This window comes from Setaria italica, chromosome IX (assembly GCF_000263155.2).
Source record: "Setaria italica strain Yugu1 chromosome IX, Setaria_italica_v2.0, whole genome shotgun sequence".
NCBI classification, from domain to species: domain Eukaryota; kingdom Viridiplantae; phylum Streptophyta; class Magnoliopsida; order Poales; family Poaceae; genus Setaria; species Setaria italica.
The window spans coordinates 17,151,073-17,174,996 of record NC_028458.1 but is presented as its reverse complement, the minus strand read 5'-3'; the positions used below and the strand labels follow the sequence as shown (position 1 = coordinate 17,174,996).

At 53.6% G+C, this 23,924-nt stretch overlaps 4 protein-coding genes and 1 non-coding gene across 5 annotated transcripts; 3 read left to right on the top strand and 2 right to left on the bottom strand.

Annotated features, from left to right (window-relative positions):
• The first annotated feature begins 249 nt into the window (after positions 1-249).
• Positions 250-4,475, top strand: LOC101780794 (cellulose synthase A catalytic subunit 7 [UDP-forming]). Its single transcript, XM_014804536.2, has 6 exons — positions 250-568; positions 787-981; positions 1,072-1,228; positions 1,372-3,040; positions 3,192-3,542; positions 3,661-4,475. The coding sequence occupies exons 1-6, from the start codon at positions 301-303 to the stop codon at positions 4,246-4,248; spliced, it is 3,228 nt and encodes a 1,075-aa protein (XP_014660022.1). The 5' UTR covers positions 250-300; the 3' UTR covers positions 4,249-4,475.
• On the bottom strand, positions 3,081-3,151 carry TRNAG-GCC. The gene has a single exon. It is a non-coding gene; the product is annotated as a tRNA-Gly (tRNA).
• A 1,466-nt stretch (positions 4,476-5,941) lies between the features above and the next one.
• On the top strand, positions 5,942-11,739 carry LOC101780122 (nucleolin 2). Its single transcript, XM_004982861.4, has 19 exons — positions 5,942-6,064; positions 6,487-6,585; positions 6,698-6,852; positions 7,468-7,569; positions 7,644-7,880; positions 8,575-8,676; positions 8,787-8,879; positions 8,963-9,079; positions 9,160-9,219; positions 9,495-9,572; positions 9,644-9,766; positions 9,863-9,916; positions 9,997-10,088; positions 10,176-10,293; positions 10,456-10,544; positions 10,645-10,735; positions 10,824-10,915; positions 11,083-11,390; positions 11,478-11,739. Exons 2-19 carry the CDS (start codon positions 6,504-6,506, stop codon positions 11,507-11,509), a joined length of 2,025 nt encoding a protein of 674 aa, XP_004982918.1. The 5' UTR covers positions 5,942-6,064; positions 6,487-6,503; the 3' UTR covers positions 11,510-11,739.
• A 185-nt stretch (positions 11,740-11,924) lies between these two features.
• LOC101767204 (MDIS1-interacting receptor like kinase 2) lies at positions 11,925-15,555 on the bottom strand. The gene is made up of 2 exons (XM_004986455.3): positions 12,505-15,555; positions 11,925-12,413 (listed from the first exon to the last, which is right to left on the bottom strand). Exons 1-2 carry the CDS (start codon positions 15,395-15,397, stop codon positions 12,040-12,042), a joined length of 3,267 nt encoding a protein of 1,088 aa, XP_004986512.3. The 5' UTR covers positions 15,398-15,555; the 3' UTR covers positions 11,925-12,039.
• A 4,197-nt stretch (positions 15,556-19,752) lies between these two features.
• On the top strand, positions 19,753-20,364 carry LOC106804517 (uncharacterized mitochondrial protein AtMg00810-like). Its single transcript, XM_014805799.1, has 2 exons — positions 19,753-20,076; positions 20,131-20,364. The coding sequence occupies exons 1-2, from the start codon at positions 19,753-19,755 to the stop codon at positions 20,362-20,364; spliced, it is 558 nt and encodes a 185-aa protein (XP_014661285.1).
• The last annotated feature ends 3,560 nt before the right edge of the window (positions 20,365-23,924 follow it).

The window sequence follows — 23,924 nt, the reverse complement described above, 5'->3', positions numbered from 1 at the left end:
CTGCGAGTGACGAGCACACATCCCCAACCCCGACGCCGCCTTGCTGTCCAAGCGACCGGGCGAGCGCCGCTGTGTTTGTCATGCACCTGCCTTGCCTTGGCTTGTGCTCTAATCAACGCCGGACTCCCCAACCCACGGTTGGTGCGGGACGCCACCCCGCCACCTTACCCGCCCGCCCGACTCCCCCGGCCTCCACCGGTCACCACGCCACCTCGCTTCCGCGATCAGCTATATCACAGCCCACTTCCGTGTCCCTTCACCGATACCTCATCACACTCCGATCCTCCACCCCCCCGCGCCATGGACACCGGTGGCCTCGCCGCGGGCTCGCACCTGCGGGACGAGCTGCACGTCATGCGCGGCCACGAGGAGGCGCCGGCCGGCCGGAGCGCCGACGTGAAGACGTGCCGCGTGTGCGGGGACGAGGTCGGGGCGCGGGAGGACGGGCAGCCCTTCGTGGCGTGCTCCGAGTGCGGCTTCCCCGTCTGCCGGCCCTGCTACGAGTACGAGCGCGCCGAGGGCACGCAGTGCTGCCCCCAGTGCAACACCCGCTACAAGCGACACAAAGGTCAGTCCGTTGGCAGTTGGTAACACTACACCCCACCAATCACAACACCGAGAGCCACCAACTCACAGACGACAGTCTAGATTTCATTTCGAATACAGTTGCACCTTGCACGCCATGTTTGTCACCTAAAAAAAAAAGTTTGAAGCGCATAACTATCAAGTGAATTTTGAAAAAATCGTGCCTGAAACTCTGAATCGAGTGATCGATCATGCTTGCAGGGTGCCCGAGGGTAGAAGGGGACGAGGACGACGGCCCGGAGATGGACGACTTCGAGGAGGAGTTCCCCGCCGCCGTCAAGAGCCCCAAGAAGCCCCACGAGCCCGTCGCCTTCGACGTCTACTCGGAGAACGGGGAGCAGCCGCCGCAGAAGTGGCGGACGGGGGGGCAGACGCTGTCCTCCTTCACCGGAAGCGGTGAGTAGTGCAAAACCGGTTCGTTTGGATTGGTGTTGGCATGCTGCAAGATCGATCGAGTACTAATGGCGCCAGAAATGAATCGTGCAGTGGCCGGGAAGGACCTGGAGGCCGAGAGGGAGATGGAGGGGAGCATGGAGTGGAAGGACCGCATCGACAAGTGGAAGACCAAGCAGGAGAAGAGGGGCAAGCTCAACCATGACGACAGCGACGACGACGACGACAAGAACGACGACGAGTACATGCTGTAAGCACTACGATCTCTCACTGTGCTATACGGTGTCATTTCTTCTTCTTCTCTCCGCAGTTTCACCTGAATATATGCAAAAAAAAAAAACATGGACGGATGAATGAGCTGAATCTCTATGGCAAACCATGGTGGATGAATAGGCTTGCCGAGGCCCGTCAGCCGCTGTGGCGCAAGGTCCCGATCCCGTCGAGCCAGATCAACCCGTACCGCATCGTCATCGTGCTCCGTCTCGTTGTTCTCTGCTTCTTCCTCAAGTTCCGTATCACGACGCCGGCGACGGACGCGGTGCCGCTGTGGCTGGCGTCCGTCATCTGCGAGCTCTGGTTCGCGCTGTCCTGGATCCTGGACCAGCTTCCCAAGTGGGCCCCCGTCACGCGCGAGACCTACCTGGATCGCCTGGCGCTCCGTTACGACCGCGAGGGCGACGCGTGCCGCCTCTCCCCGATCGACTTCTTCGTGTCCACGGTGGACCCGCTCAAGGAGCCCCCCATCATCACCGCCAACACGGTGCTCTCCATCCTCGCCGTCGACTACCCCGTCGACCGCACCAGCTGCTACGTCTCCGACGACGGCGCGTCCATGCTCCTCTTCGACACGCTCTCCGAGACCGCCGAGTTCGCGCGCCGGTGGGTGCCCTTCTGCAAGAAGTTCGCCGTGGAGCCCCGGGCGCCGGAGTTCTACTTCTCCCAGAAGATCGACTACCTCAAGGACAAGGTGCAGCCGACGTTCGTGAAGGAGCGCCGCGCCATGAAGCGGGAGTACGAGGAGTTCAAGGTCCGGATCAACGCGCTGGTGGCCAAGGCGCAGAAGAAGCCCGAGGAAGGGTGGGTGATGCAGGACGGCACGCCGTGGCCCGGGAACAACACCCGCGACCACCCGGGCATGATCCAGGTCTACCTGGGCAGCCAGGGCGCGCTGGACGTGGAGGGCCACGAGCTGCCGCGGCTGGTGTACGTGTCCCGTGAGAAGCGCCCCGGGTACAACCACCACAAGAAGGCCGGCGCCATGAACGCGCTGGTGCGCGTGTCGGCGGTGCTCACCAACGCGCCCTTCATCCTCAACCTCGACTGCGACCACTACGTGAACAACAGCAAGGCCGTGCGCGAGGCCATGTGCTTCCTCATGGACCCGCAGCTGGGGAAGAAGCTCTGCTACGTCCAGTTCCCGCAGCGGTTCGACGGCATCGACCGACACGACAGGTACGCCAACCGGAACGTCGTCTTCTTCGACATCAACATGAAGGGGCTCGACGGCATCCAGGGCCCCGTGTATGTGGGCACGGGGTGCGTCTTCAACCGCCAGGCGCTGTACGGGTACGACCCGCCGCGGCCGGAGAAGAGGCCCAAGATGACGTGCGACTGCTGGCCGTCGTGGTGCTGCTGCTGCTGCTGCTTCGGCGGCGGCAAGCGCGGGAAGGCGCGCAAGGACAAGAAAGGAGGCGGCGGCGGAGACTCCGGCGACGAGCCGCGCCGCGGGCTGCTCGGGTTCTACAGGAAGCGAAGCAAGAAGGACAAGCTCGGCGGCGGGTCGGTGGCCGGCGGCAAGAAGTACAAGAAGCACCAGCGCGCGTTCGAGCTGGAGGAGATCGAGGAGGGCCTGGAGGGGTACGACGAGCTGGAGCGCTCGTCGCTCATGTCGCAGAAGAGCTTCGAGAAGCGGTTCGGCCAGTCGCCGGTGTTCATCGCCTCCACGCTCGTCGAGGACGGCGGACTCCCGCAGGGCGCCGCCGCCGACCCCGCCGCGCTCATCAAGGAGGCCATCCACGTCATCAGCTGCGGCTACGAGGAGAAGACAGAGTGGGGCAAGGAGGTAATTCCTTCATTCATTTGAAAAAAATTAAAAAAGTAAATGCACCAGCCGGGAATCGAACCCGGGTCTGTACCGTGGCAGGGTACTATTCTACCACTAGACCACTGGTGCTTGGATGCTAAATCTAATTTGTTAACTTTGTTCATCGTAGATTGGGTGGATCTACGGGTCGGTGACAGAGGATATCCTGACTGGGTTCAAGATGCACTGCCGCGGGTGGAAGTCGGTGTACTGCACGCCGACGCGGCCGGCGTTCAAGGGTTCGGCGCCCATCAACTTGTCCGACCGTCTCCACCAGGTGCTGCGTTGGGCGCTGGGTTCCGTGGAGATCTTCATGAGCCGCCACTGCCCGCTCTGGTACGCCTACGGCGGCCGGCTCAAGTGGCTGGAGCGCTTTGCCTACACCAACACCATTGTCTACCCCTTCACCTCCATCCCGCTCATCGCCTACTGCACCATCCCCGCCGTCTGCCTCCTCACCGGCAAGTTCATCATCCCCACGGTGAGTACGACATGGATTCCAACAATAACTCATGGTGTTGTTATGCTATGCCGTAATTATGATGGATTAATGGCCGATCGATCGACTGAACACGCTGCGTGCCGTTGCATTGTTGCAGCTGAACAACCTGGCCAGCATCTGGTTCATCGCGTTGTTCCTGTCCATCATCGCGACGGGCGTGCTGGAGCTGCGGTGGAGCGGGGTGAGCCTCGAGGACTGGTGGCGCAACGAGCAGTTCTGGGTCATCGGCGGCGTCTCCGCGCACCTCTTCGCCGTGTTCCAGGGCCTGCTCAAGGTGCTGGGCGGCGTCGACACCAACTTCACCGTCACCTCCAAGGGGGCCGCCGACGAGACCGACGTCTTCGGCGAGCTCTACCTCTTCAAGTGGACCACCCTGCTGGTGCCCCCCACCACGCTCATCATCATCAACATGGTCGGCATCGTCGCTGGCGTCTCCGACGCCGTCAACAACGGATACGGCTCATGGGGCCCGCTCTTCGGCAAGCTCTTCTTCTCCTTCTGGGTCATCCTCCACCTCTACCCCTTCCTCAAGGGGCTCATGGGGAGGCAGAACCGGACGCCCACCATCGTCGTGCTCTGGTCCATCCTCCTCGCCTCCATCTTCTCGCTCGTCTGGGTCAGGATCGACCCCTTCATCCCCAAGTCCAAGGGCCCCGTCCTCAAGCCGTGCGGAGTCGAGTGCTGAACGAGCCTGCTGCTCTGCTCTGATGCTCCATGGATTAATTAGTTGTTTGCGTGTACGGACGCGACCGTGCGTTTGGACATGCACTTTTGGGCCAGGATTCTACTCATATTCGACTTGTTTTTTTACAAGTTTTTGTGATCGAGTGAGATAAAGTGTTGGGGTTGTAAGAACTGTGGTGGATCGGAGTTCACTCAAATTAAAAGAAAGGACATTTTTCTTCAGTTGCATCATTGACCATTGACCTAACCCATGAACTTATTTTGCTCGAGCAAGTGCCTACTGTGAAGGAAAAGAACGCGAGGGGGTCAGAGTGGCTCCAAATTGCCCAGAAAGTAACTATAAGGACTTCAAGAGACATGCACAAATCTCCAGCACCAGTAGCTAAAGTGCTAAACGTACAGCAGAATAAGAGATGCGTGTCGTTCGTAGGGACGAGTGCGGGTATGCTTGTGTAATTACATGATCTATGACATGTTTTCTGATAAAGATAGAAAAGTTCCGCATAAAACATACATACACATACCATCCATCAAATCCAAACCACTAATCTTTTGAGGAGCAAAGGTTCATATGCTCAGCAAATGGTAATTAATGTATAAATCGTCCCATCAGGTGGATGGCATTTATTCGTAGAGGTGATATTCTTAAACTTGCATTTGAAATGCAGATTATTTATTTAACGTTTGACAACAAACGCGTTGGGAGAAACCATCATCAAATATTTCCAAAATTAGAGATACATCGGAGGGTGTGTGATGGCAGTGAGCTCGAGGGTCGCATGGCGAGGGGCGTGGCGTGACTGAAAGGTGAGGCCGCCGTGCGCGCGGCTGCGGCGAGCGCTAACGGGACTGCGTTCGGACTTGGGGCGGGGGCTTCATGCCAGCAGCGGCAAGTCCACGTGCTGGCAAAAGCAAGCTCCATGAGTTCGAAGAACGCGTCGGCTCAATTTCTGATTGAGAAACTATTTTTCCTCGCTCCTCGAAGTTATGCCACATCATCAAACTGATTACATAAAAAATATATTAAATGCCATGGGGAACTAGCTGATTTGAACCATTAGGATGGCCTAAGCCGGCGAATACGTGTTTCTTTAGGCGAGTTTGCATCACTACACAAAATTAAGCTGGTCAGTTCGACTTTCGCTGGGCGGTGGTTCTTTCGTTTTCGACCCTAAAGAATGTAATAGGGTTCACGCCCCTTGCAAAACTAGGTTGTGGTTGAACAAACAAGAACAATCCAATCCTGTCATGTACGATTCTAGTTGACCACGATTTCCGTTTCAAAAAAAAAACTATTTGTACCTAGTTTTTGAATTTTCGAGTTTGGAGAATGTTTTGATGTTTTTTTCAGAAACGGATCGCTTCTTTTGTACAATTTTTTTTCAAGGCGTACCCATTTTTATTGGATGGAGAAGGATTTTGTACAGAACACTTCATCGTCTGCCGGAGTGCAGACTCGTTCAACTATTTCTGGCCCACTAAGAGGCCCATCATTCGAGGTCTATGTGAAAATATCTAAGTGCTTTACACTTCAATCCATACAAATCTCATATTTACATAACTTTACAGCCAAACGACTCTGCGAGGACGACCGCACACTGCAACAGAACATCGACTCCTCGTAGGGACCAAATGCAAAAGTAGCGCTTCCCTTGGACATGGTATAAAAGCTGTGCGCCGCGGCCGAAACCCACCCTAAACCCTCCGGTCCCCGACCCGACCGGAACCCTACCCTTTACCCCGCGCCGCCGCCGCCGCCCGCCTGCCCCTTCTCCTTCCACCTCTCCTCGCGCCGCCGTCCGTATCTCCTGCGCTCGGTAAGGAACCCTACCCCCTGATTGATTGATCGAATCGCTCGTTCTTATCCGCTCTGTTCCGCGGAATCATGGCGTCGTCTCGAGCGCTCGAATCCGATTGTTTCGTTCTCCCTAATCGGTCCAGTTCGCTGCTGGTTTGCTTGCTTGCTCCGTGCGTGGTGGAGCGCGAGTAACAGTTCATTATGACTTGTTGATTCTTTAGAAATCTGTCCTCTGTCTCGTGTGTCCTGAGTCCTGACTAGTTGCCACGAGTATTTTTTTTCCCCACTTCGTTAACATGTCCAATTACCTCGAGTGTAGTGGGTAACTTCTCATTTTTTTGACTTCGTTATATGATTGTTATTATAAGGGGTATGCTAGTTTCTATTCATGTGTTGTACTGATGTGCATTATTCTTAATTTAGTGACCATGTTTTCTGCAGAGCTTATTTAAGACATTATGGGTAAGTCGAGCAAGAAATCCGGTGTTGAGGTTGCACCTGCTGCCGTCTCGGTTCCCGAGGGCAAATCTGGAAAGAAGGGTAATGCTTTGACGAGCAATGGAATAATTGTTTGTTAAGTTTGTCGCACAGGCTTTGTATTTAGTTTAGCTATCCCATGGGTGTAACAACAGTTTTTAATCCGAATGAACAGGGAAGAGGAATGCAGAAGATGAGATTGAGAAGGCAGTCAGTGCCAAGAAGCAAAAGACGGTACCTGTAAAGGTTGAGCCAGTAAAGAAGCAGCCCCCTCCAAAGAAAGTTGAAAGCAGTAGCTCTGAGGAAGACTCTTCAGATTCTGAAGAGGAGGTACTACCGTTCTTCTTTTGTGGTTCACTCGTCCCCTTCTGCTATACTATGCCAAAATAGGTTGCACGATATGAGTACTGTATTGTTTCTATTGTTGTTATTCGCTGCGTGCTATTGGTTGATTTACTTTTATTCCTTGAAACTTTTGACAGTCAAGCTTGCAGTTGTGGTAACTCATATTTACCCATTGCAGATGCCTTATTGAATATGAGGCAAGATTTAATGTTATTTTTAAAACAAACAATTACATAGAAATCTATATGCCAGCAAGCAAAAACAGTAATCCTTGAGGCTAGTATTGGTTGGTATCTGTATGCCGTTGTCAGAATATCTAAAATTGAGGTTAATTTGTTGTTAGAACAACCTTGACATTCGTTCGTTGTTAGATGGTTGCATTGTAGTTTCATGCTGTTAATACCTGTGGTGTAAACAGCAATCGTGTCTAAAAAGCGACTTAGTTTTGCACCTTTTTGGATTTTTCATTGGTATGCACGACAGAGAATGTTTTATGGCATTGGTGTCCTCAGGCTTAATGGTAAACTAGTGTATGGGTGGGATCCTTGTATTCTTTTGATTTCTATTTTCAACTTAATAGAAAAAGAAAAATCATTGCAGGTTGAGGTCCAGCCAAAGAAGGTTACTCAACCAAAGAAAGGCACGCAACCTGCTAAAGAGGAGACCAGTGATGACAGCAGTGATGAGAGCTCCTCAGATGATGTAAGCATTATTCACTTTCTTTTGGGGCCTTCTTTCTTACAACATTATCCATACTTATTTTTGGTTCAATTAAGGAACCTTCAAAAAAACCAGTTGCTACTTCAAATAAACCTCCAGCTGCTGCTGCTAGCAGCAGCAGCAGCGATGAGAGCAGTGACAGTGATGATAGCAGTTCTGATGAAGAACCTGCAAAGAAGCCCACTACCCTTACAAAGAAGCCTGCTGCAGTGGTTAGTAATGGTTCCAAAAAGGTTGAGTCTGACAGCAGCAGCTCTGACAGTAGCTCGGATGAAGAATCTGACGAGGATGAAGTAAGTATTTGCTTCATATTTTACCTTCAAATGTGAATCTTGAATGTTTTTTCTTACCATCGCCTGCGCAACCTGTGCATGATCTTGCTGTGTATATTATGTGCTTTTCTGGACCTGCAAGGATCAAAATATGCTATTGTTTTCAAGGTTGCTTCCCAGTACTGTTATGAATTTTTTTTCATAAGTACTGTTATTTGTGATCTTCCATGTTTTAAAAATGTACACAGCTCTGACGAGCTAAATGCTGTTTCACAACTAATACTTAAATGAAATGTTCTGAGAACTCCTTTCTAGGAGAAGATAGAACATTAAGTCCACCTTTTGCTGAATTTACTAATGTCTTCTGTTTCTTTGTAAAACTAAAGAATAAGTTTAATTCACGTGTTCGGTAGTGCTGGCTGCAGCACCTGTGTTGACAAAGGAGGCTGCAGCACCTGCTCGCTAGGCTGCTACGGCAGCTGCTTGTGCCAGCTGCCGAATGGCTGGCTGCCAGCCGCAGCAGCAGCTGCAGCCACAGCGGCTGATAAGCTCAAGCGAGCAGGAAGATTAATATGTTCCAGTGGAAAACCCACGTGTAATGTTTGATCCTTGTACTAATGTACAATCAGACACCGCTGTCTTGGAATATTTATGCAGTGTCTCTGCAGTTGCTGCCCTTCTTCACTGACATTTGTTTCACTTTCTTGCTTTTCAGAAGCCTGCTGCTCAGCTAAAGAAGCCTTCAGTTGCCTCTGCACAAAAGAAGACCCAAGAGTCTGATAGCTCTGACAGTGATTCTGATGATGAATCAGATGAGGTAATGTACTTGTGGATTCACATGTTGCAGTAGTCCCTTGATTTTGATTACCTTTCATAGTTTGTGTTCAAAAATAGTTTCAGTTGTCCTAACATGAGCAATATCTGCAGGATTTGCCTGCTAAAGCTCCAGTAGCAACCAAGAAAAAGGAAGAATCGAGTGAGAGTTCTGATTCTGAGAGTGAATCTGAGTCCGAGGATGAGGTAGCAACCTACTACATAAGTTGGTAGAGGCTTCATACATGAAATCACTTTCTTATACAGCTAAGTTTTCTATCTGCCTCCAGGATAACAATGCTAAAAAAGTACAGCCTGCCAAGGCTGCTGGTCCGAAGAAGAAAGAGGAATCTAGTGATAGCTCAGAATCTGACTCTGAGACAGATTCAGATTCAGATTCTGATGAAGTAAGTGTCACTATTATTTCTTTACTCTTGTTAATTCTCTATTGTGCAAATTTTCAAATCCGTCTCCCTTGTCTTTGCAGCCTGAAAAGCCTACTATCGCTGCAAAGAGGCCTCTAGCAACAGAGAAGAAGAATGGACAAGTATGCTTTCTCTTGTTAATCTTGTGCCTTTTGACTGTTAATTGGTGCCGCTTTATAAGGCCTATTTTGATTTGAAAAAGTCAAAGTTTAACCCCCTGTAATTCAAATTATATTTATATTCAGTGTACAAAAAGTGGCTTTTGGTGCCATATAAAAAATATGCTTTGAATACTTTCATATTACAATAGACCTTTCAATGGTTGGAATCTTTACTTGTCTGTGATATACATATTATATTGCTGCCACTCAATACAAACTGTTTTCTCTCTCTTCAGTCCAGTGATGATTCTGATGATAGTTCGGATGAGAGTTCTGATGAAAGTGATGAGGAGCCTCCTCAAAAGAAGCCTAAGGTAATCTCTTCTTGTCCACTCTGCCTTTTGAGGATTTTGTTTCACTTATTTACTGTCTCTTGTATCTGCAGAACTCGGCACCTTCTGGTGCTGCAAAGGCTGCCACTAAGGTTCCAAAGAAAGAAGAAAGCAGCAGTGACGAAAGCTCTGATGATGAAAGTGAAGAAAGCTCTGATGATGATAACGAAATTGAAGTCTGGATATCCTCACATGCTTGATATTTTTTCTATGGTGGATAAACTTATGATGGACGTGATCTAATTTTTTATATGCTGTTTGAAAAACAACAGGTAAAGCCAAAAGTAGAAGTTGAAACTCCCAAGACAAAGTCGGCACAGAATGAAGTATTTCTACCATCTAACTATTCTTTAACTAGGCTGTTTCACGTTAAATGGATGTTTGACAAGTATCTAATTTCCTGCAGGCCAAAACTCCTACCAAAAACCAAAGTCAGGCTACTGGATCGAAGACGATTTTTGTTGGGAATTTATCCTATAGTATAGAGCGTGAGCAAGTGTAAGTTTGTGTAGTGGGTCAATTTCTTTCTTTCTTTCTTTCTTTTGAACTGTGTTGCCACTAACATCTATTTTCCACATCCTGTAGTAAGCAATTTTTTGAGGAGGCTGGTGAGGTTGTAGATGTTCGTCTGTCTACTTTTGAGGATGGGAGCTTCAAGGGCTATGGTCATGTTGAATTCGCTACAGCTGAAGCTGCTCAGAAGGTGAAAAATCATTTTACTATTTTGTTATCCAATGCAGCTTAGTTCATCTGTTACAAGATCAGAACACCTCACGCAATCAAGTTCTATTTGATGCCAACTGGTTCTGACATTTGATGCATCCATGGAAGAATTTGCTAATGAACTCTTTATTTCTCATTTTAGGCACTTGAATTTGCTAATCATGACCTGATGGGGCGGCCTGTTAGGGTCGACCTGGCCCTTGAGAGGGGTGCATACACTCCTGGCAGCGGGTGATTCTCTATGTCATATTTGCTGGTTCTCGTGTGGGAATGCTTTTCTTTCATTATTATCAATTATCAGTGTGGCCTGAATATATTGTGTATTGCGCAGGAGGGACAACAGTTCTTTCAAGAAGTTTGCTCCAAGGTCTGGCAACACTGTATTTATTAAAGGCTTTGACACATCTAGTGGAGAGGACCAGGTAATTTTTAAGTTCCTTTTGTCATCATTGTGTTTCTTTTTTCTGGAACAATTTCTCTTTATATTACATCTGACACTTTCTTTGCCAGATCCGAAGCGCGCTTGAAGGACTTTTTGGCTCATGTGGAGAGATTACTCGTGTTTCAATTCCAAAGGATTATGAAACTGGTGCATGCAAAGGGTCAGTTGGCTCTTCACATATCAATGGTTTACACTTAAATTGAGGCTCTGTTTTGGGGCACAATATATGTGAGGAACTGTTTGAGGCTAATAATATGTATATTTTGAAAAGCAACCATTTCTACCTCCATTCTTGTCGTTGAAATGAGGCTTTGCTTGGTTTTGCAGGATGGCATACATGGACTTCAAGGACCCGGATTCCTTGAATAAAGCATATGAGCTGAACGGAAGTGACCTTGGTGGCTACAGCTTGTACGTCGATGAGGCGAAGCCTAGACCTGATAATAACAGAGATGGTGGCTTCAGTGGCGACAGGCGTGGAAGTTTCAGTGGAAGAGGAGGGAGGAGTGACAGGGGCCGAGGTGGCGGCCGTGGACGTGATGGAGGACGTGGACGCGGATTTGGAGGTAGGGGTGGAAGGGGCGACAGAGGCCGGGGCACGCCGTTCAGGCAGACCGCTGGTACAGCTAGTACAGGTAAACTAAACTGTTACATCGCAGCTGCGTTTGTTGGGTCCTCTTGATTTGGGACTGCTGTTACATATGCTTCATTTTTTTTTTCAGGAAAGAAGACAACATTCGGTGATGACGAGTGAAGCTTTGGCGCGCGACTATAGTGAAATGCGAACACCTTCTATACTGTACCCTGAAACTTCTGTTATATGTTCTCCTTTTTGGAGCCGTGCTGCTTGCTTTGCAATTTTGACAATTTTTGAACCTCTTTCGTACATTTGGAGTTATATGGAAGTATCTCGTGGACGTGATTTGTCACGGTTCTTGTGGAATGCATTTAATAAATTGAGTAGCAAGGTCGTATGTTCTTTAACTTTTTTGGCCTGGCTGAAGTTTACGAGATCATAAAATGCGCTGTGACATTTGTGTCATGTTCCGTCACATCGCCATGGACGCTTGATCCTATAAGCAGTCGTAGTAGGATTGTGGCGCGTCGCCATTGAACGAAAACAGTAACCGTTCTGATCCACTTCGAGTTCGAGCTTTTCAATTTCTGTCACTTCGAAGTTTCAATCCGCCACTTCACTTGCAATCACTCACTGAACAATCCAAGTTAATCCGAGCCTCGAGGTCCTTGCAAACAATTCTGCTTCTGTACAAATCCTGCAGCGCGCTATCCGCGTGAACCAGTCAGGTCGGCGACCCTGATCGCGGCGAAGGGCCTGTCCAGCACCGGCAGCCTCCGCGCCGAGAGCTCCTGCGCGACGTTCCGCATGGTCGGCCGGGCGTCCGGGTCCTCCCGGACGCAGGACAGCGCCACCACGAACGCGAACACCACCCGCCCGGCAACCTGCCCCCCGGGCGGGTCCAGCCTCTGGTCGACGGCGTCCTTGAGCAGCAGCGACCCGCCGGCCTGCTGCTCCTCGGGCAGCCTCGAGTGCAGCGAGCTGATGAGTCCGCCCGGGTACTTGCCCATCAGGATCTCCAGCGCCACCACCCCGAAGCTGTACACGTCGCACTTGGTCGTCACCCTCAAGTACGCCAGCTCTGCTTCCACCATTTGTCAGAAACGGAAGATGCAGGGGCCCATTGCACTATACCGTGCAGCCATTGCGAATGCAGGTTGCAGGGTCTTTACCTGGCGCCATGTAGCCGTAGGAGCCGGCGACGCTGGTGCAGTCGGAGCGGCCGGGGGCGAGGAACCTCGCCGTGCCGAAGTCCGACACCCGGGGCTCGAAGTCCGTGTCCAGCAGCACGTTGTTGACGGTCACGTCGCGGTGGACCACCGGCGGCGAGCAGTCGTGGTGGAGGTAGGCCAGCGCGTGCGCGAGCCCGCCGATCGCGCGCGCCCGCGCCGCCCAGCCGAACCGCTCGCAGCTCCGCCCGGCGCCGTGCAGCACCTTCCCGAGGCTGCCCCGCTCCACGAGCTCGTACGCCAGGTACATGTGCCCGCCCACGGCGCAGAACCCGTGCAGCCTCACGATGTTCCGGTGCCGGACGCGGGTCAGCGCCCGGACCTCGTTCTCGAAGCTCTTCTCGCTGGTGCCCCAGCACGCGTCGCCGGTCTCCGACGCGTCCAGGCGCTTCACGGCGAGGCTGTGGCCGCCGGGCAGGTCGGCGCGGTACACGCTCCCGAAGCTGCCCCTGCCGATGCAGTAGGACTCATTGAAGTGCTCCGTCGCCGCCAGGATGTCGCCGAACGAGAATTCCGCGTCCTTGCCCCAGACGGAGGCCGTCGGAGCCGCCGTGCCGCCGCTCGCCGCCGTGTCCGTGCTGTCCTTACCAGCCCGCCTCCTCCTCCTCCTGCGGGCCAGAGCGCACACCGCCACGGCCATAACAGAGGTCATTAGCGCCGCGGCGGAGACCGCGGTGGCGGCGATGATAAACCGCCGCCTCGCGATGTGGCGTTTGGAGGAGCCTCTGATGGGCTCCAGGCGACAGGGATTCAGGCCGGCGATGTCGCCGCACAGGCCCGGGTTGCCGCTAAGATCCAGCTCCTGCAGCGAGGCCATCTTTCCGAGCAGAGCCGGGACTCTCCCGGTCAGGTTGTTGCTGCTCAGGTTCAGGTGCCACATGTGGGCAAGTTTGGTCAGCTCCACCGGCACGCCACCGTCGAGACGATTGCCGGACAGGTCCAGCCGTAGCATCCGAGTGGCGTTCCCGAGTGCCAGAGGGATCTGTCCCGACAGCATGTTGTGACTCAAATCCAGCTTGAGCAACGGCAATCCACCGAGCTCCGGCGGTATCATGCCGGCTAGACGATTCGATGCGAGGCTCAAGTCTTCCAATGCAGCCATGGAACTGTAGCTATCCGGAATTGTCCCGGTGATCCTGTTACCGTCCAAGTGCAGGTACGAGAGGCTCTTGAACTGAGACCAGTGCTCCGGGAGCTCGCCATCGAACGAGTTCCCGGACATGTCAACGTAGTACAGGTCAGGATGCGATCCCAAGATCTCCGACACGTCGCCGGACAACCGGTTCCGCGCCATCCGGAACCGCACCAGCCTGGTAAAGTTGCGGTAGCAAGCGGGCACGACGCCGGAGATGTCGTTGTCGTCGAGGGAGAGGTACTGGAGGCGCGGCGTGCTGCACAGCCCCGGGGGCAGCCTGCCGGAGAACTTGTTGTTCGACATGCTGAAGATGGACAGATTCCGGCCGAAATCCGGCGGGATGGCGCCGGAGAGCAGGTTATCGAAGGCAACGATGCCGAGGAGGTTCGGCAGCCGGGTGAGCCCCGCCGGCAGCTCGCCCTCCAGCATGTTGGTGTTTATCGACAGCCTCTGCAGCGCCGTCATGTTCCCGAACTCGTCCGGAAACCGGCCGGTGAGCTTGTTGTCGTACAGCCTCAGTACCCTGAGGCTCGTGAGGTTGCCGATCGCCCGGGGGATCGCGCCGGAAAACTCATTCTCGGAGAGGTCCAGCACCTCGAGGCTCGTCAGCTTCCCGATGACCGGCGGGATCGTGCCGGAGAGGTTGTTGGTCGCCAAGGAGAGGAACTCCATCTTCGATGCCGTCGCAACCTCCGGTGGAATCCCGCCGGTGAAACGGTTGCCGTTCGCCTGGAACACCCTGAGATCGGTCCACGACGTGAAGTAGTCCGGCAGTACCTCGCCGGTGAGCATGTTCTTGGAGACGTTGAACTCCCGTACTTTTGTCAGCTTGGCCAGCGACGGCGGCAGCCCGCCGGAGAGCTTGTTCGCCGCGAGGCCGACGACGGTGAGGTTGGTGCAGAGGCTGAGCTCGGTTGGAATCGTTGACTCCAGCTGAGTGAGGCTGACGTTGAGGTGCTCCAGGGACAGGAGCTTGCCGAGAGCAGCGGGGATCGTGCCGCCCAACGGGTTGTTGGACAGCTCGAGCTCTCGTAGCCCGGTGACGTTTCCAAGCACCGCCGGTATGCCGCCGACGAGGTTGTTAGAGCCGAGGACAAGACTCTTAAGCTTGGTCAGCTTCACGAGGGTCGCCGGTATTCCGCCGGCGAACTGGTTGGACGAGAGGTTGAGGTGCTCGAGGTTCGGCATGTACGCCGGCAGCGTCGCCGGGATCGGACCCGACAAGTTGTTGTTCGCCAGGTCGACGGACCTGAAGCTGAGCAGCGGCGCGGAGATGTTCGACGGGAAGACCGGCCCCGTCAGCGCGTTGGAGCTGAGGTTGAGGCTGGCGAGGCTGGGCAGGGACGACAGGTCCAGGGCGCCGAGCGTGCCGGCGAGGCCCGCGCCGGCCACGTCGACCCCCACGACGCGGCCGAGGGGGTCGCACGACACGCCGCGCCACGAGCACGGCGCCGGCGGCGCGGCGGCCACCGCGGAGCCGTTCAGCAGCGACCAGGAGGCGAGCGCGGCGGCCGCCGCGGGGGCGAGGCTGTCCTTCCACCTCGCGAGCGCCTCGGCCTCGCCCTGCGCCGAGTCCGCATCGCACAGGAAGAACGGCGAGGCGAGCAGGAACAGCAGGAGCGCGCGCCGCCATGACATGACGGCTCGACAAACTACTATACAGCGACGGCGCACAGATGTTCCTGCTCCGTGGCGCGCCATGAATTCCTCGGCAGAATCTGTGCGGATGCCGAAATGCGGCGAACTGGGGGTGATCAGCGCTAACTTGCGGAGCCGACACCGAGCAGGAGTCGCTGCTGGAATTGTGCGCGCTCCGTTCGGAGGGCAGCCGCGGCCATGGCGGCTAGTGCTTGTGATCAAGAGTTGGTGGTCGGATGGGCTCTGTAAGGGGGGCACTGTGCTGCCTGCTTATGAATGCTTCTGGGATGTGCCCGTGGAACCTGACAAAATGATGCATCACTCCGGCTATTTCCCTATGCTATATTCTCCACACTTCTGTTCAAATATTTTATATTTCAAGACTTGTGCCCTTTTTGGAAATTTGGCTTCATATATAAAATGGATACAAATCAGATTAAATATTTCCGCTCGGCCCCTCTCCTTTTTTAATGATCGAGACTCGAGCAAAACAAGGGCGAGAGCATATTTGTTTGTTTTAGTGCGTGCGTATATGATCAATCTGTTCTCCTTTCGTGTGCCGTGTTTATTCTTGATCAATGAGGAAGGGGACAAAATTAAACTATGCCTCCACGACATGACACATGGGGCCATTTTCTTTAGAAACACAACGCAAACAAATGCTTCCATATATGTACACAAACACACACCCTATCACTATGAATGCCTATTCGAGACTAGCTGGTCTTTTTATTAGGAAGTATATGTGTATTTTAGAATGTATTTATTTTTTCCTTGTACACTTGATGTATTCTTTATACTTCAAGTCATATTGGTCATATATATAGAGGTCACCTCTTCTTATTAGGGTGTGTGGTGTTTTCCCATCTACTTCTCTACATGGTATCATGAGATTAAGATCGTGGGCCTCCTCTCCCTGCGCCTTCCCCTGCTCCGCGCAACCCTAGGCAGCGCCCCCTGCTATCCCGCCACCACCCACCCTCCGCTGCACCTCCCCGACCGGCCCCCCTCCCCGACCAGTTCCCCGACCGGCTCCCCCCCTCCGGTCATGCGCCATGTTCTCCGCTGACTCCTCTAAGTCCGGCGACACCACCGCTCTTGCTGCTAATCCTGTGCCGCCTCCTGAACCACACCCTGCTGCCCACGACGGTGCATCTGTGCCGCCACCTGCCACTGGTGGCTCCTCTGGCGATACGCCCCAGGCTTCTCGTCGCCGGCAACTGCGGCGGTGGCTTCATCGTGTACCCGCTGCCGCCGCTCGTCGTCTACCCCTACGCCACCGTATCTGTCAAGTCTCACGTTCCCGTGACGCCGACGATGAAGTCCAACGCATACTCTCGATGGGTGTCCTTCTTCAAGTCCATGTGCGGCAAGTTCGGCCTTAAGTCACACTCGATGGCACGGTGGCGTCCCGACCCCAGGACCCCGACTGGGATCAAGCGGATTGCTGCCTCCGCTCCTAGTTCTTCAGCTCCGTCGACGACTCCGTCCTCGACCTCGCCATGACCGATGACGATCAGACTGCCAGGGATCTTTAGCTCGCCATCGAGGGTCTCTTTTGCGCCAACAAGCAGTCCCGGGTAATCTTCCTCAACCACGACTTCCACTCCATGACGCAGGGTGACTCCACCATCGCCGAGTACTGCAGCCGCATGAAGACCCTCGCCGACGCCCTCTGTGACGTCGGCCATCCCGTTCAGGACTCCCAACTTGTCCTGAACCTCCTCCACGGCCTCAATCCGCACTTCTCCAACACCACTGACGACATCGCCAACTCCTCTGCTGGCTTCCCGTCCTTCGCGCAGGCATGGGACATGCTCGTCCTGAAAGAACTTCGCCTTGCCAACAAGGAGAAGATCTCCAACTCCACTACCCTCCTCGTCGGGACCTCCTCGTCCTCCGGCTGTATGGGCGGGTGTCGCTCGACGTCTGGTTCTATCTAGATGGGCGGCGGCGGAAGCAGCAGTAGCCGCGGCTGCAGCGGCAGCGACGGTGGCGGTGGCAAGAAGTGGCCGAATAAGGGCGGCGACGGCTTCTAGGCGCCCCCTGGCGGCGGCAATTCTCACGGCGATGAGCCCCCATGGCCTACCGTCTCGTGGTTCTGTTTCAGTCCCGAGGTCAGCTCCTACGACACCACGGGTTTCCAGCAGGCTGGCGGTGGTGGGGGCTGGCACCCCGGCGCCCTTGGTCTCCTCGGCCCCCCTCTGCAGGCTCACGCCGCCTACGCCCCTGTTGAAGCGTCCACTCAGGCGTCAACCTGGGACTAGGCGGGTCTGGTCGCTGCCCTGAACCAGATAGCGCTGAGAACAGCGATTGGGTGGTTGACTCAGGTGCCTTCAGCCACATGTCATCCTTGGATGGTATTCTTCTTTTCCGACTCCCTCCCTCTCACTCCTCCATTATCATCGGTAATGGTCATACCCTTGCTGTCACGTGCCATGGCAACTCCACCCTTACCACCCCCACCTCTCACTTTCATCTTAATAATGTCCTTGTTGTTCCTTCTTTGGTTCGTAATATGCTTTCTGTTCGTCAATTTACTAAGGACAATAACTGCACCATAGAGTTTGACGCTTTTGGTTTTTCTGTCAAGGATCTTCCGACCAGACACGTTATTCTTCGCTGCAATAGCGATGGCGATCTTTACACCATGCCTCCAGCAGGCAGCTTTGTAGCACCCCACGCCGGCCTCGCCATCTTCTCCAGTTTGTGGCATCTCCGTCTTGGTCATCCCGGTCCTGCCGCCATCACCACACTTAGACAGACTTCATCCATTGCTTGTAATAAAGATAGTCATACTCTATGCCATTCATGTCAGTTAGGGAAATATGTGTGGTTACTTTTCTCACATTCTAACTCTCGCAGCTCTGCGCCTTTTGAGTTAGTTCACTGTGATGTTTGGACTTCTCCCTAGTTAGCGTCTCTGGTTATCGCTACTACCTAGTCATTTTGGATGACTTCTCACGTTTTTGTTGGACGTTTCCTCTAGTTCACAAGTCTGAAGTCACCTCACACATCACTGATTTCTGAACCTATGCTCACACGCAGTTTAGTCTTCCTGTTCGAATCGTCCAAGCTGACAACGGGACCAAGTTTGTCAATAAACCTCTCACTTGTTTTTTGACTCTTCGGGGCATCCACTTGCGCCTCTTGTGTCCCTACACTTCTCCCCCAAATAGGAAAGCTGAGCACGTCCTCCGCACCCTTAATAACGTGACTCGCACATTGCTCATTCACGCCTCCATGGCTGCTCCATACTGGGCTGAGGCGCTCGCCACCGCCACCTATCTTCTGAACCGGCACCCATGTTCTGCCATTCAGAATGATATCCCCTACTGCCTCCTTTATTCCTAGCCTCTCAAGTACTCTCACTTGCGTGTCTTCGATTGTCTTTGCTACCCCAACCTTTCAGCCACGGCACGCCACAAGTTTGCTCCTCGCTCAGCCGCATGTGTCTTCCTCGGTTATCCCTCCTCTCAAAAGTGGTACCGCTGCCTTGACTTGTCCATCAGTCGAGTCATCATCTCTCGCCATGTTGTCTTCAACGAGTCTGTCTTTCCCTTCTCCTCCCATCCTACTCACCCATCGCAGCTCGACTTCCTTTTGTTGATCCTCTTTGATGTTTCTGCTTCTACCTCGGTCGCTCCATCGTCAGACGTTGAGCAGCCGCGACTCTCATCAGTTGTTTTGCAGGAACTTACCAACGATGACCCCACCATCCTGTTTCATGGGCCGACCGTGTCCCCTGCTCTGACTGCGAGCAGGTCGCCGCTCTCCACCGCACTCCGACCTGCTCCGATCGCGAACGTGCCACTCGCGGATGCGGCCCCGACCGCACCGGCGCGTGCTCCGATCGGTCAGGTGAGCGCCCCGACTGCACCGGTGCCCGCTGCAACCGCACCAGTGAGTGCTCCGCTCGGTCGGGCGCACGTCCCAACCGCACCGCCGCCCGCTCCGATTGTTCGGGTGGACATGCCGACCGTGCCGGCGAGCGCTCCGCTCGGTCGGGTGCACGCCCCGACCGCATTGGTGAGCGCCCCGCTTGGTCGTGCGAGCACCCCAACCGCACCGGTGGGCGTCCCGCTCGGTCGGGCCCACGCCCCGACCGCACCGTTGAGTGCCTTGCTCGGTCGGGAGAGCACCCCGACCGCACCGGTGAGCGCCCTGCTCGGTCGGGCGCATGCCCGACCGCTCCGGCGAACGCCCCGACCGCATCGGCGAGCGCTCCGACCGGTCGGGCGAGTGCCCCCAGTCCTCCCTCCGCGCCCGTGGCGCCCGCGCCCTCCTCATCGCCACCTGCCCCTCCGCGCCATGTCACTCGGTCTGTGACTGGGGCAATACAACGGCGCCATTACTATGGTATGACAGCCTCGACTTCTTCTCCGCCCTCTCCGATTCTGGCAAACTATCGCAGTGCCATGGCTGACATCGTCGATGACATCGTCGATGACATCGTCCTCACCGCGTCGTCCTCAACTCTTCTTTGGCACATCATGGGGCGTCTTTACTCCGAGTTCGCCATGATGGATCTTGGCGATCTACACCACTTCCTCAGCATCTCCATCACAAGTTTCTCCCCGGGCCTGTTCCTGTCTCAGCGACAGTACGCTTTCGATACTCTTCAGCGTGCTGGCATGGCTGAGTGTAACTCTATAACGACTCCCGTTGACACTCATGCTAAGCTTTCGGCACACAACGACACCATGCTCCAGGACGGCTTTGAGTATCAGAGTCTTGCTGGGGTCCTTCAGTACCTCACTCTAACTTGACCAGATCTAGCGTATGCGGTTCAATAGGTGTGTCTCTTCATGCATGACCCGCGCGAGCCCCACATGGCCCTGATCAAGTGCATCGTGTGCTATGTGAAGGGCACGCCCTCCTCCGGGTTTCACATCGGCACTGGTCCTGTTCAGTCTCTGACTGCCTACTCCGATGCCGACTGGGCTGGCTACCCAGACTCTAGACGCTCCACCTCCGGCTTCTGCGTCTACCTCGGCGACAATCTGGTATCTTGGTCCTCCAAGCGCTAGACCACAGTGTCTCGTTCCAGTGCTGAGGCGGAGTACCAGGCCGTGGCTCGTGCTGTGGCAGAGTGTTGCTAGCTGCGCCAACTTCTTCAAGAGCTTCATGTCTCGCTTGCTTCGACCACTGTTGTCTACTGCGACAACGTGAGTGCTGTCTACATGACAGCCAACCCGGTGCATCATCGACGCACGAAGCACATCGAGATTGATATTCACTTCGTCCGTGAGAAGGTGGCCTTAGGTGAGGTCCGGGTCCTCCATGTGCCATCCTCTCATCAGTTCGCTGACATCATGACGAAGGGCCTGCCAACTCCTTTGTTTATTAAGTTTCGGTCTAGTCTGTGTGTCCGTAATCCTCCCGCTTCGACTGCAGGCGGGTATTAGGAATTATATGTGTATTTTATGATGTATTTATTCTTTCCTTGTACACTTGATGTATTCCTCGTACTCCAAGCCATATTGGTCATATATACAGAGGTCACCCCCTCATTAAGGTGTGTGGTGTTTTCCGATCTTCTTCTTTGCACTGTCATCACAAGAATCTAGTTATCGATAGACAGGAACTCAAAGTAGTTAATTTTTGAAACAAATTCTGAAAACTCAAAGTAGGTTCCACGACAGGAACTAAGACAATTAAGCTATATTCGTACAAGCCTGTCCTTCCGGCACGCCTGCATCAGCCATTCTGCCCATCGCCAGTTCGCCACCTCCCATAAACTTGTGTAGCTCTGCTGTATTTTTGTATACTGCAACTTGCATTGCACCTTTTCAGCGCCTGCTCAATCCATCGGACTGGTTCAAATCCGATAGCCCCAAATTCGTGCCGTGTCCTCATCCGATTCGTTCATCCGGCCGGCCGGTCCTTTTCCAGCTCCAGCTCCAGCGCCGCGCCTGTCAATGTCTTGGTAGTTGCAGGCTTGCAGCAATGCAACTTGATGCTGCCTTTGACCCATGTTCATGCAATCTAGTTATGTTAGGTCAGCGCGTGTTTTCTCTAGTGGTTTTATTGGCTGGAGTGCGCTGCATGTGGTCTGGATGCACGGTGACGACGGACTTGTTGTTACTGTATTTGCAGAAGGCGCGTTTGCGTTGCATTATATTGGTTCTTCTGGCTCTGGCTAGGATGGTTTCAACGGCAAAAATGGTCAATCAGATTTAAAATTTGGTGTGTTCTGGCAAGGGGATAATCAACTCGATCTGCAAAATTGTACTAGCTAGGAGTAGGTAGGCATCTGTGCATCGTGCTGTGTGGTAGTGTGTATATTGTGCTATGGAATTTTCTGCTCTGGCTAGTGACCAGGGTTAGTTCTTGATCCCCAAGCAAGCGTCGATATTGAAGCTGCGAGGAAGAAGAGGGTACTGCAAAGGGTCCTAATATTTCACCCTGCATGTCATTAACCGTGTTGGAGAAATTCTCAATCCGCCACTGAAAAAAAAATTGATGTCGTCCTTGCTGTGCCACGCCGCCACCTGGGGTTCGTCATCCCTTACGCGCCACTGAAAGTAATTGTCGTCACAACTTTTCAGCTTAGCTAAGCCGAATGATCTGTTATCTAGGAATTGTGAAATTCATGTGACATTGCCAGGGGATCTTGCTCGCGGTCACGGGTCATTCCTCCTTTCCTCTCACTGATTAAAACGGGACGTGGCAATTCGTGGCACTGAACTTCAATTTCACTAACTAAAGCTCGTGGCACAAGCATGCGATCCCTAGGCTGCCGGTCCTGTTTCCCTGGCAACCTGCTCGCCACCTTTGAGTTGACTCGCCGCTATCTCTGATTATAGCATTATACCACTAGTGACTGTTGACTAGGTATAGATCGATCAGCCCTTGTATTTTACGGCTACTTCAGCACGTACAGGTGTCCTTTCCAGGTTTTTTTTGGGGGGCGGGAGCTGCCACAAAGCCAAACCGGAGGACTTGCTCGTACCTGCCAGTCATCCTTTTTGGCTAGCTCCCTCTGCATGGCTCATTTTTTTTAAATTAAGGAAAAACATCCGTTCTGGAACATTAACATGTGAATATCTACGATCATAAAGTAACACATCCTGCCACATAACCAAAAGCTATACGAGTACTTAGACTCTAAACCTCCAATCAAGGAACACAAAAGACAAGAAAGAAAGAAAATAAGAAAGAAAGCTTGAAAGATTAAGCTTCGAACTTCTTCTATGTCCTTCCTTCAACCTTGCTTTGGTCATTATGCAGTGACGAACGTCTCACATCAGCTGTCTTCTTAGAAACTTTTGATGTAAGGATCATCGATGGTCATGTGCTGCCTGGCAACCCATGTCGTCTAGAAACCGCACTGAGTCGATCTCTACCATGCAAAACAGATCGGGCACCGCCATTGCTCCAAGCTGATCATGGTGTCACCATCAAGAACTCCAAGACGACGCCTCTGAGGAGAGCAACATCTCGATGCCGCCTCCGCCCGAACCAGCAAGTTGGTTCTCTGGTTTTCACCTGGATCTATCCTTGTATGTTGCGGTTCTCATGGTAACGCCTTCAAGAAGGAAAACGATGCCCCTAGCACTGTCATCACCGGCAAACGGTCGAGGACCGAGCTAGGCTTTCGCCCGGGAACCTGCACAACCACGAAAAGCATTGCACGGCCATAGGACCTGAAGGGAGGATGGCAATCGGAGGCAAGCTCCCCACAGTGGCGACCACTGGAGGTGAAGAAAGCGCCCTCCACTCGGAGCTCAACCTAGGAGAGGTTGGCTCCATGCGTGCCCCTGTCCTACCGTGGGCCGCCACCGCCACCCTACCACCGTCATCGCCAGCCGTCGTGGCCACGGGTCCCTGCGGACCTGCTAGCGCCCTCCCATAGGGAACCGCTAGGAGAGGCCCCAACGACCAGGGTGGCGCCGGATCCGGGCACGCCGATGCTAGATCTGGGCTTGCTGGATCCAGGGGCGTCAGCCGCCACCAACAAATGAGAGGGTGGGGGGGGGATGCGGAGGGGGAAGATGGGGTTTCGTGGGAGAGGAGATGCGCCCGCCGCCGTCCTCATTGCGGCTGGATGGGCTTCCACCAGCGAGCTCCGGCGGTGGCGAGGCGGAGAGGAGGGGGCGGCACTAGCGGTGGGGGATGCGGCGCCGCCCAAGTCACCCCTAGGCGACGCGGGTCGAGTGGGTTCCAGTCTCTGCATGGCTCATGGCTGCATCACCTCATAGCCTCATAACTTCTGCTGTATTATATCCATCCTGCGGCAACTGGAATAGAACATTTCTGTCGACCGCTGAACCCAGCAGACTGGATCAAATCTGGTAATCCACCAAGCCGAATGTCCGACCCCCCAAACTTTTATCTCTTGAGCCTCCTCACTCCCTCATCCGGCCGGTCCTTCTCCAACGACCAACGCCTGTCAGCGTCCTCGCAGTTGCATCAACTTAGGGGGTGTTTGGGAGGAGGGAGCTAAATTTTAGCCCTGTCACATCGGATGTTCGGATGTTAATTAGGAGGACTAAACATAAGCTAATTACAAAACTAATTACAGAACCCCTATGCTAAATCGCGAGACGAATCTATTAAGCCTAATTAATCCATCATTAGTGAATGG